Source organism: Liolophura sinensis, chromosome 1 (assembly GCF_032854445.1).
Source record: "Liolophura sinensis isolate JHLJ2023 chromosome 1, CUHK_Ljap_v2, whole genome shotgun sequence".
NCBI lineage: Eukaryota > Metazoa > Mollusca > Polyplacophora > Chitonida > Chitonidae > Liolophura > Liolophura sinensis.
Genome location: NC_088295.1, coordinates 89,072,650 through 89,085,975, shown reverse-complemented (window position 1 = coordinate 89,085,975; position 13,326 = coordinate 89,072,650). Strand labels below are relative to the sequence as shown.

The 13,326-nt window shown below is 41.6% G+C and overlaps 1 protein-coding gene across 1 annotated transcript in view; it reads left to right on the top strand.

Annotated features, from left to right (window-relative positions):
• The window catches only part of LOC135480398 (DNA-directed RNA polymerases I, II, and III subunit RPABC3-like), a 47,639-nt gene extending 41,718 nt beyond the window's left edge, over nt 1–5,921 (top strand). The window contains exon 4 of the mRNA XM_064760231.1: nt 4,653–5,921. Within this exon, the coding sequence (XP_064616301.1) occupies nt 4,653–4,770 (118 nt within the window). The 3' untranslated portion in view covers nt 4,771–5,921. The remainder of the gene's footprint in view (nt 1–4,652) is intronic.
• The last annotated feature ends 7,405 nt before the right edge of the window (nt 5,922–13,326 follow it).

The following is a 13,326-nucleotide window of genomic DNA, read 5'->3' as shown; positions in this document are numbered from 1 at the left end:
GGAGATAATAAGTTTTTGCCATGAAACCAATTACATGTATGCATGGAATCTGTGGATCATCATTTAAAGCGTTGCCCTATGATTAAAAAGTATTACCCTGATCTCTAAGGCTGTTGCCCCCACAACACATCGGTATTCTGAATTTACTGTTTGTTGCCCTTAAGCCACCGGTTTAAGGAGTTAAGTCAGAAGTCTCTTCCTTGAAGTCGAATTCTACGGTCATGGGTTATTGTATACCCATGGGTGTCTGCCAGACAATATGCCATTCCCCCAGGTTATATACATGTTTGTATACCGTCATGTCCACCTTGCTTGGCTCTGGGCCAAATATTTCTCACCTGGGGTCTGGATCCTGTTGATTGGCAAGCTGCTCTTGTCAGCCCAAATGAAATATAAGTAGGTAATTCTGATATTATAGTGCATGAAAAGCTATTGGTGCATGAAAGTCCAGGAAAACATGCATGAGAATGCATCAAACAGGGTGATACCACTGTCAGAATCTGTCAGGAAAGGGTTTTATATGTGCCAGTACCCTATATTTTCTGTGGAACACTGTTTACAGTGTACATGTAGGTTCTAAGCTATGTGGTATGAATTAGCAATGTCAGTGTTATGTATAGTTGTGCCAGTAAGATTAATGATTTAAAAAACTACTTGAGGGAGAGCCCTATATACCTGAGTGGGCTTTGTTTGACTGTGAATTGACCTAGATGAGAAAATCAATGGAATTTGAAAAGAGGAAGTTAAAGCAGAAATAACTGGCTAAAAGTGTGTTTACCTTGACATGTAGGTTTCATGTTAACAATGTGAGGACTCCAGCTTATGTTGGTTGCTTTGATGTTTCTGTGCATGCAGGTGCATTGCATGTCATGTCTGGCTTACATGTAGCATCATGTGGCATGACCTTGTGTGGAGCTAGCTCAGTGAAGAGTGGGATTGAGTGGGTGAGATACAGTATGACAAGTAGGCAATGTACCAAGGTTAAACTACACAAATACCTGTAGTTACAAAACCTGCTGAGGGTAGGCTTATCAACATACACGATCAAGTCACCACAGAGTTAAGCTGAGATTGCAGGTATTTGTCTCGTGTATCTGTGCAGTGACTAAGCAGCAGGTACATACGTGTAGGTACACACACCTACACTGACAGGTGACATGGTCACCGAGGTCAGCAACATCGTAAATACCATTAGCCATGCTTGACAGTCTTCAGAGAGTAGTATAAAAATTAAAACACTAGTTGATTAAAGAAGTAGTTTGTTCAAATATTTTCTTTAAAAGTAGATTGTCAGTTTTGGCCTTTGTGTATTTATGGTGCACCAGTCATTTCTAAAATACACATGTATGTATGTTGAAGAAAGTTTAAAATGATGAGGTGAAAATGTTCTACAAAAATTTGATGTACATGTATGTGTGTCTGATTGAGGTTTTACATGTTTCTTGTTAAATACTGAATCCAAAAGGCTCCACAGATCTGCGCAAACCTCAAGTTACATTAACATGTAGTCTTACATGAAGGTGTGACGTTGTAAATAGGGTCATCAGGCAAAATATTAAGGTTGCTTTTCACATTTCTTGCCATTTGTATACTAGATCTTTTCATGAAGTGGAAGTTCACAGACGTAATGCAGAGACATGTCTTCAGTGGTTTGTACCAGTTGTGCATTATACACGAAGCTAGCTATCTGTAAATGCATGATCTGGTATAAGACTACTAAGGGGAAATAACTCCTGCTTGTTCTTAGTGCTTTTCAGTTTGACAGCTTAATGGCACTGACTTTGCTTTTTATCCCAAATTCTCTACAAAGGTTTTCAAAAGTATAATGTACTGAAGATTAAATTTAATTTTTTTTTCTCTGATGCTTAGCTTCTTTGACTCATGTATTGCATACAAAAAAAACGCTGCGTGCTTCTGTTTCCTTGCTCCAATCATATCAGAAATGAAAGTGAAAAAGCTGCAACAGTGATCTTATACAAGAGCCTGCTTTAGCATGGACATCCACCTGTAGGAAAGCAGGAGTGTGATATATCAGGTTAAAATCAGGTAACCAGCTATATTCAGAAGGCATATGTGTAATTTAATATACCAAACTTATGAATGAAATAAAACTGTCGGTCTTGTGTAAGTTACAAGTTGCGTATGCATACAAATGTTGTCTTCTGTGGTGAATAAATTGTTTTGTATGTACAGCAATAGCATGTTAAGGAGACAGTCCAGAATTGTCTTAAGAATGTATACCATATATAGACCATTGTAGTCTTAGTGCAGCATAACATTCATCAAATAAATAAATATACGGACCATGACAGTGATCTTGAAATGAACTTGAATATGCCTGATCGGCCTGTAACAGTGCATGGTGTGGAAATACATTCCAGTAAAACTCGCTTTTGTCAAACAGGTATGCTTTGAGAATTATGGTCTTTATAGAAGCCCTTTGTCACGTCAGAATACGTTGGTGTTGTAAGGTTGCATGTATTACCCAATATGATTAAAACATTATGCACTGTGTGTATGAGATGATGGTGCACAAACTGTATTGTCTCTGGTGAATGAGTAGCTCTGGTGCACTCTCTACAAACTGGTTGTTTCTGTCATGAACTCTACAAACTGGTTGTTTCTGTCATGAATGCTACAAACTGGTTGTTTCTGTCATGAACTCTACAAGCTGGTTGTTCCTGTCATGAACTCTATAAGCTGGTTGTTTCTGTCATGAATGCTACAAACCTAGGTTCTGTCATGAACTGTACAAGCTGGTTGTTTCTGTCATGAACTCTAGAAGTTGTTTTTTTTTTTTTTTTTTGTCATGAACTTTACAAACTGGTTCTTTCTGTCATGAACAGTTACCATACTGTTCAATAATGACATTATGATCACAAACCATTTTTTGTGGCCGTGAAAAATATATATTGTGGTAAGATATGTGATCATAATGAATACTATTACGTATTAGATGTACCTGTGCCATTGTTTATGTGTGGCTTACCCAGGGAGTGTCTCTACAATTCCTGGCAGTTATCTTTTGTATATGTCATGTTATATGTGTGATCATCACTGGGCCTGGCATCATTGGCAACTTCAAGTCATCCCAGATGTGTAACTGACCGGAACATCCCCAGAGGCCTCTTCCTTAAAGCAGTCATTGGCTGAGTTGATGGTAATTACCATGGCAACATATGCTTTTAATGTGTGTCCCCATGGTAGTTACAATCAACTTAGCCAAGGATTGCTTTGTGCAAATGGCCCCAGGTCATAAACCCTACTAACAACTTGGTCACCGTCTTTCTCACGCAGCCATTTTGGGTCAAAAGAGTTGAGCGCCTGCTATCCTCCCAACTATATGAGCTGTCTTAATGTCAATCTAGTTTTAATGATAAGCACTATTTTCCTGTCAAAAAGAAAATACTTCAGAAAAACAAATTCCAGTGGTTAGGTATGTAATATATTTGTGTTTATGTGGTGAAATTATTTCAGATGCAATTGCTGTTATGTAGGCAATAAAATTGTGTGAAAACATGAAGGTGGCCAACACACCACAAAGTCCTCATCATCATGTATCACGTCTCATTATTTCAACCTGCAGCTTACATCAGCACAGTTCTCTCCTCCATTGCCAGCCTGCTGCTCAGCTTGTGTTACTAACTCTGGCTTTAACATGCTTCTCCACCTGGTACACTATAGTACTGGTGGTACATGTACCCATGCCTTGTGTGTGACAGTCGATGCTGAGGGTTGTCTGCTGGCAGTGTGGTTAGCTGGTTGTGTCAAGGACACCCGACAACCACTTTCTACACTCCCTCCAGACCTCACCCCATTGCCAGCCCCTGCGCACCACCAGGAGGGAAGTACCCGCTAGATAAGACGGCATCCATGTTTAAACATGTAGCATTATGGTTCATGAAATATTGTTAGACATGTGCATCACGAGTTACAAAGGTTTGCTTTCTGCTGATTTATGAATAAACAGAGTTTCACTTTTTAGAACCACAGTCAGTGCATTGAAAATCCATTTTTTTTCTTCTTCATACAGATATGAATATATTTAAATTTTATCATACCTGAAGGGAACACTTACCTGTGTGTAAGTTGCTAAGGTGGATGGTTTCTTTTCGGTGTTGACCATAGAATCAGAGACTCGGGAGACGGTGACTCACTATAAGCTGTCCTATTTTACTACAGTATGAGCAGTATTCCTTTATTTATTCATGTGATTGTTTTGTTTACACCAATCTAATTCTCTTTCACTTTTACGTCATATATGACTGTCAGTTTTATGAGTTTAGGAAAACTAAGTGTCTGAGGTAAGCCATTAACATTTGCCAGTTCCTAATAAAACTTCCCCTTGGGGAACATACAGATTTGTATGTCGTATTTGTGAGAAGACATGGCCTTCAAGGAATGTTAGGTTGTGCAGACAACCCACTGGAATCCAGTTATTCAACGTCCAAAGCCGAGCAGGGTTTAACCCACACCTCATGGCTAAACTGTTCGGATTTGTGCACCTTACCACAGAACTACATGTATATCCCAGCCACAGCAGCGTGCTTCTATGACATAAATGCAGAATATAAATGTATGATAAGTACCATCACATGCTTTGATGACACTAGAACTAAAAACTAAATGCGCAATTTTTTGTACCTTTTCAGAGCTGCCTATGCTTCCTTCGGAGGACTTCTAATGCGGTTGCAGGGAGATGCCAATAACTTGCATGGATTTGAAGTAGACAGCTTTGTTTATTTATTAATGAAGAAGCTGGCATTTTAATGTGAACGCCATAATAACATTGATGTAGGGTGCAGCCTGATAGGAGTGGGAGGGGGTTGGGGACGGACATAAAGGATAAAGTAAACGGAGGAATCTGATGAGGTTGTTGTTGGTTTTGTTAACGATGTCTGTTCTGTCCATAATACATTTAAGCGATCATTAAGAATATCTTTGTAGGGCCAGAAGTTTTTATTAGGAATTAAGTGGCTTATTTTTTTCGTCTCCATGTTAAGTTCTCTTTCACTAGTTAGAAAAGAAAGAAAAGGAATTCCCTACTCTCCAACTAACCGTATATTTTCTGATAGTTGAGTTATATCCAACTGAGATTTCTGTAAGCATGACCTTACATGTGTTCATGCATTTAATTATAAATATTGCTGTCCTATAAAGAGTTCATACATGTATATACCCTAACTCTTCAACCTTTTTGCAACTTGCAATGTGATTTATGCACTTTTTTAATGTGATGTTAAAGACAAAACTACATTGATTGGGTTGGCGAGCTTCAGGGATTCATAAAAAGTATGACATTATTAGTCTTGAATAAACACCTTGCACATATGCGTTAAGGTTGAAGAATTACAGTATATAGAATTCCAAGTACAGAACATCAGCAGCGTGTAACTTCGCATCCCCATGTGTACACATGGTGTGGTCATATGATACATGTACATGTAGCTGTAGAGTGGAAGTGTACATATAATGTAGCCGTCACCTGTGAAATAGGATGTGCTGACATTTGATCAGGATTCTGCCATATAGGGTGTGAAGTGTGTATCTGTCCACAACATATTAAGGTAAATATTTTTCAGCAAGGTAACTACATAGTAAATGGAGACTTATATATGTATCAGTATGTGAGGCAAATAATATGTTAGTTTGAAGTTGTCAGGTAATCCGTACTATAAAGCTGTCAGGTATTCCGTACTATAAAGTTGTCAGGTAAGTTGTATACTAGTACAGTGTAAGTTAATTGCCCAGTAACTGCATATTTATCATGTACTCCAGGTGTGGTGTAGCACCCTGATGTCTAAATGCATAGAGAACTGCACCGGAGAGGCATATAAATCATGGATTTTATGACTACGCATGTCTAGTGAGTAATATAGCTATGTGTAATTCATTCTTCAAATAAAATAATACATACACTATTTAATAGTCCTCTTTGTTTAAAAATGCTTTGCTTGTTTATAAAATATGGCCATTATCTCCTTTACCAGTGTTGAGCAAACTATGGTGTAGCCATGGGTGTGTTCAAGCCAAGAATCTTCTTATCCTACTTACATTTTGGTTTAAATGGTTTCAGCACTGTGAAAGTATGGAGAGAAAGAAGGTTGCGTGTACTGAAAACAGTAGTCTGACATGCTATAAAATACACCAGATGCATGGTTTTATTGGGTATTAAACTCTAATCATGAAATAAGGTCATGTGTTCAGCTATTCAGGCCATTATAAAGCACTGCCAATGTCATCATTATGTCATCATCATGTCATCATCATCTGCAGTAAATAAAAAATGTGAAATCTTATGGATAACTTTCTGTCTTTTTCATTCAATGTTTCTTTTTCTTTAAAATTGACCTTAGTGTACAAGAATGTGGACGGGCAAGGCTCTGTGAAGTTTGTAACATCAAACAAGCTCCTCTCACTACACCATATAATGTAGTATGGGGTGTGAGATGTCAGCAAGGTTTGCAGTGCTTTTTGTACATAAAGCCATAGTCGCACCTCTTGCTGTAGGTCCCTTCGTCAGTGTGATGTTTGACTGCCTTGTGGGGAGTGGCTCTGGCATAAAGGTGCTTAAATTCCTGCTGCAGGGTCACCCAAGACATGGCGATTAACTGTTTACAGCAGGTACACTGGTTTTCTCTCCCCATAAACTGGGCACCCATCATATAATTACCTACATGTATACTACACTGGCCCCTAATCATGCTGCTTAACCTGTGGATGGACGCGAGTTTGCACCGGGCTCTGCCTGGTTTCCTCCCACCATAATGCTGGCCGCTGTTGTATAAGTCAAAATTTCTTGAGTACAGCGTAAAACACCAATGAAATAAATCAATAAATCATGCTGGTTTTTCTACAGTTTTCAGATAAGGTTTGGGGCACAGGTGGGTGGAAGTTGTTTCCCTTTGCAGTTTCTTAAATATGGTGAAGAACACCAGTAAAATTTAATTAACAAACAGTGTTCACCAGTAATATGGTCAGCACTCCCAGTGGTGTTCACCTGTAATACGGGTAGCACTCCCAGTGGAGTTCAACAGTAATACGGACAGCACCCCCAGTGGTGTTCACCAGTAATATGGACAGCACCCCAAGTGCAGTTCAGCAGTAATATGGACAGCACCCCCCAGTGGTGTTCACCAGTAATACAGACAGCACCCCCAATGGAGTTCACCAGTAATACGGAGAGCACCCCCAGTGGTGTTCACCAGTAATATGGACAGCACCCCCAGTGGTGTTCACCAGTAGACAGCACCCCCAGTGGTGTTCACCAGTAGACAGCATCCCCAGTGGAGTTCACCTGTAATACGGACAGCATCCCCAATGGAGTTCAGCAGTAATATGGACAGCACCCCCCAGTGGTGTTCACCAGTAATACGGACACCATCCCCAATGGAGTTCAACAGTAATACGGACAGCATCCCCAATGGAGTTCAGCAGTAATATGGACAGCACCCCCCAGTGGTGTTCACCAGTAATACGGACACCATCCCCAATGGAGTTCAACAGTAATACGGACAGCGTCCCCAATGGAGTTCAACAGTAATATGGACAGCACCCCCAGTGGTGTTCACCAGTAATATGGACAGCACCCCCAGTGGAGTTCACCAGTAATATGGGCAGCACCCCCCATTGGTGTTCACCAGTAATACGGACAGCATCCCCAATGGAGTTCAACAGTAATACGGACAGCATCCCCAATGGGGTTCAACAGTAATACAGACAGCATCCCCAATGGAGTTCACCAGTAATATGGACAGCACCCCCAGTGGAGTTCACCAGTAATATGGACAGCATCCCCAATGGAGTTCACCAGTAATATGGACAGCATCCCCAATGGAGTTCACCAGTAATATGGACAGCATCCCCAATGGAGTTCACCAGTAATATGGACAGCACCCCCAGTGGAGTTCAACAGTAATACGGACAGCATCCCCAATGGGGTTCAGCAGTAATATGGACAGCATCCCCAGTGGTGTTCACCAGTCACAGGGACAGCACCCCCAGTGGTGTTCACCAGCAATACAGACAGCATCCCCAGTGGTGACCTGTAATACGGACAGCACCCTCAGTGGAGTTTAGCAGTAATATGGACAGCACCCCACCCCCCACCCCACCCCCTCCCGTGGTGTTCACCAGTAATACGGGCAGCATCCCCAATGAAGTTCAACAGTAATACGGACAGCACCCCCAGTGGTGTTCACCAGTAATATGGACAGCACCCCCAGTGGTGTTCATCAGCAATACGGACAGCATCCCCAGTGGAGTTCACCAGTAATGTGGACAGCACCCCCAGTGGAGTTCAGCAGTAATATGGACAGCACCCCCAGTGGTGTTCACCAGTAATATGGACAGCACCCCCAGTGGTGTTCACCAGTAATACGGACAGCATCCCCAGTGGAGTTCACCAGTAATGTGGACAGCACCCCCAGTGGAGTTCAGCAGTAATATGGACAGCACCCCCAGTGGTGTTCACCAGTAATATGGACAGCACCCCCAGTGGTGTTCATCAGCAATACGGACAGCATCCCCAGTGGAGTTCACCAGTAATGTGGACAGCACCCCCAGTGGAGTTCAGCAGTAATATGGACAACACCCCCAGTGGTGTTCATCAGTAATATGGACAGCACCCCCCCCCCCCCCAGTGGTGTTCACCAGTAATACGGACAGCATCCCCAATGAAGTTTAACAGTAATACGGACAGCACCCCCAGTGGTATTCACCAGTGATATGGACAGCACCCCCAGTGGTGTTCACCAGCAATACGGACAGCATCCCCAGTGGAGTTCACCAGTAATATGGACAGCACCCCTAGTGGAGTTCAACAGTAATACGGACAGCACCCCCCAGAGGTGTTCACCAGTTATATGGACAGCAAGCACCCCCAGTGGAGTTTAGGAGTAATATGGACAGCACGCCCCAGTGGTGTTCATGAGTAATATGACAGCACCCCCAGTGGAGTTCACCAGTCACATGGACAGCACCCTCAGTGGAATTCACCAGCAATATGAACAGCACCCCCAATGGTGTTCACCAGCAATATGGACAGCATCCCCAGTGGTGTTCACCTGTAATACAGACAGCACCCCCAGTGGTGTTCACCTGTAATACAGACAGCACTCCCAGTGGAGTTCACCAGTAAAACGGACAGCACGCCCAGTGGAGTTCACCAGTAAGACGGACAGCACCCCCAGTGGTGGTGATCAGTAATACGAGCAACACTCCCAGTGGAGTTCAACAGTAATATGGACAGCACCCCAGTGGAGTTCACCAGTAATATGGACAGCCCCCCCCCCCTCTTCCAGTAGTGTTCACAAGTAGACAGCACCAGTTTTGTTCACCAGTAGTCAGCACCCTCTAGTGGTGTTCACCAGTAGACAACACCAGTGGTGTTCACCAGTAGACAGCAATCCCCAGTGGTGTTCACCAGTTGACAGCACCCCCAGTGGTGTTAAGTAATACGGACAGCAACCTCAGTGGTCTTCACCAGTAGACAGGACCCTCCAGTGGTGTTCACCAGTAGACAGCACCCCCAGTGGTGTTCAGTAATATGGGCAGCAACCTCAGACAGCAGCCTCTAGTGGTGTTCACCTGTAGACAACACCAGTGGTGTTCACCAGTAGACAGCACCCCCCAGTGGTGCTCACCAGTAGACAGCACCCCCACTGGTGTTCACCAATAAACAGCACCCCCAGTGATGTTCAATAGTAATATGGACAGCACCCCCAGTGGTATTCACCAGTGATATGGACAGCACCCCCAGTGGTGTTCACCAGTAGTATGGACAGCACCTCCAGTGGAGTTCACCAGTAATATGGACAGCACCCCCCAGTGGAGTTCACCAGTAAACAACACCTCCAGTAGTGTTCACCAGTAGACAACACCTCCAGTAGTGTTCACCAGTAAACAGCAAAAAATGTGCGAAAAGTATGAAAGTGTTACAGTTAATGAAACATGGACAAGAAATGAAAAGAGAAGACTAAAAATGTTCACACAAAGTTGAAGGTCATTACCGTCAACAAGAAACTGTGTGTAGTGACGTACTGAGTAATTTGCCAAAGGCCCGTGATTTTCCCCAGCCACTGCGGATTCCGCCACTGAAACATAAACAGATTGTCATAGCATAAGTGCAAAATTCTTAAGGCATTGTACAGGAATCAAATAAATAGATCAGAATGTGTGAAGATACAGGTAGAATTGATATTTGGCATTTCAAAAATGCCACAGGAACCTAAGGCCTAATGTCAGTTCAGCATGGTTAGGTTAGGCTGACCTGTCAGCTGCCAATGGCACATTGATTCAGAGAGGAAGATGCTTTGGCACAGTTTATAAATGCCAATAAATTCAAGTGTAGGTCACTTGGATCCAGACAGCACATAAATGCTATTATTCAAAATTAATTCTCTAAAGCAATTGATGGGAAAAAAATAGAAAAGGTCTGCTAAGCTTGTGGGTATCCACCTTGATAACAACCTATCATGGAACGATCACATACGAAATGTTAGTAAAAATGTACAAAAATTCCTGGGCATTTCTCATGAGAAAATGGAAATTGTTAACCATACTCTAATCAGATTTTTATCAAATCCTATATCTTGCCTCACTTTAATTAGTGCTGTACACTATTGGGAGGCAGGTTGGGGAGTACAAATGCCACTTTTGAAAAAATGTTTGCACAGAAAAGATCTGCACAGCTGGTATTACAAGATAACGTCAACCATAACTGAAAGTAGTGCTCTTCTGCAAAGGTTGAAATCGATGCCATTAAGTGCCAGGGTAAACTTCAGAACTGTTTCAGTGATCTACAGAAGACTGAAAACAACCTTTACTCCCGGTTATCTAAAGCAACTAATTTCCAATAAGAAAAGGTACAATATTAATCTACGATATTCAAGACAATTAACACAACTATGTAGAAATATTAACTTTTGACTGATGTCTGTATTTTTCTTGTCACCCAATACTCTATCTTGTGAATCGCATTCCATTTCTTTTCTTTTTTTAGTCTTTTTTTATTATTATTTTTAGCTACATGTACTTACTTTACTACATGTATATACATTTGTTTCCTTGCATTAATTGGTTTGTCATTCGTTAATATTAATATGCATTCTGATGAATTATTATTGTATCCAGGAGGCCTTGGGGAAGAACAATTTCTTTGTGAATTGATCGAGCATTATTGTTAAATAAAGATATTATTGTTATGGCTGTGATGTACCTGGAATGGTGGTAAAAGTGTATCCAGCCATGTGAGTGAAGTGAGACCGCTTACTTTGAAACACCACGTACGTGTATATGTATAAAATACAATTCTGTTCCTAAATGATACTGGAATAACCCCAGGAGAATTTGCCATAAATAATCCTCCACAATAATCCCAACCCTCAATGGACGATTAATCAAATTTCACATTCACCAGAATTTAACTGTCATTTCCAGTGTATAAGAAAAGCTGGAGGACCAAAAATTACATCTGTTTTTGTAAGACTTTCTTTTTCATCCATCTAAAGAGCAGCACAGATTATATAGTGTTTTGTGAACAAGATTTTACCAAATCCATGTAGATGACATAGAGAGGAGATATTTAGGGTAACATCATGTGAGCATTTCACAATTCAGTGGAAGATTGAAATCACGAATTCACATTATCCTCTAAACAGTTGGTGTTCCTGAAGTTCATAACTATGGTAAAAGATAGGATGTGGAAGAAGTTCTCCAGAATGGCCAGTGTTATAACAAAGGATGTCAAATATATCATTATATGATATGTCATTATACCCATGGGTAAAGGTGCTTGATGCTGCTATGAACTTTTCTATGTACTTAGATGTGAAAGCAAATTGGATTTAACCCACCACTTCATAGATGTCCCATTGTTCTAAACAGGCCACATCACACAATACATGGGCCTTGTTGAGAGAAACTTGATTGTAACCACAATGAACATGACTGGTAAAGCCATCAACTACATGTACATCTTTCCTCCACGTTACCTAAATGTAGAACTTAGTTCAGGCTTGAACTTTCCTTTACTACAGCTCTACCTTCATGATATTCCGTCCTACCACAGCATGTGTGACGATGTATGTCAACTACAGCCGATTCTCTCTGCCATCAAATACTGCACCTCTATCAACAAAACCGGAATGATGCTGACCCACTGATAAGAGAGACAACTACAGTGTGTCTGTACTGAATATTTCACACATGGCAAATTTTCGTTTACATACATGTTTTTGACAAGTTTAAAGCAATACCTGAACTCAAGAATTACTCCTGTATATGATGGCAGTCATTGTTGAGTGGAGGAAACCAACCATTGGCAAATTACTGGCAAACTTTCCCGTGAATGTTGCACAGATATTCATGACATATTTGAAGAATGTTAGACTGCGCAAACAGCCACATGAGCAGCATCAACCACTTACTGTCCCCTCGGCTCCACAAACTGTGAGACTGGAGGAATCCACAGATTCTTTATCAACAGAACCCTCACCTTGTGTGACCTTTATCAACAGAAGGCACTCAACCAACACCTTGTGTGACCTTTATCAACAGAAGGCACTCAACCCTCACCTTGTGTGACCTTTATCAACAGAAGGCATTCAACCCGCACCTTGCGTGACCTTTATCAACAGAAGGCACTCAACCCTCACCTTGTGTGACCTTTATCAACAGAAGGCATTCAACCCGCACCTTGCGTGACCTTTATCAACAGAAGGCATTCAACCCGCACCTTGCCTGACCTTTATCAACAGAAGGCATTCAACCCGCACCTTGTGTGACCTTTATCAACAGAAGACATTCCTTTATCAACAGAAGGCATTCAACCCACACCTTGTGTGACCTTTATCAACAGAAGGCACTCAACCAGCACCTTGTGTGACCTTTATCAACAGAAGGCACTCAACCCTCACCTTGTGTGACCTTTATGAACAGAAGGCATTCAACCCGCATCTTGTGTGACCTTTATGAACAGAAGGCACTCAACCAGCACCTTGTGTGACCTTCATCAACAGAAGGCATTCAACCCGCACCTTGTGTGACCTTTATCAACAGAAGACATTCAACCTGCACCTTGTGTGACCTTACGATTGCTTACAACACATACTTGTGCATGTAAGGAAGATGTTTATAATCCAGAACAAACACATATCTCAAGCAAGATAAAAGTGATTACATTCCAAATCTTGAAAAGAAGTCAGATCAGCCTCTCTTCATGATGATCTACCATGGAAGGCACTGATACATTTATTTATCTATTTATTTAATTGGTGCTTTATGCCATACTCAAGAATATTTCAGTTATACCTTGGCAACCTGGAA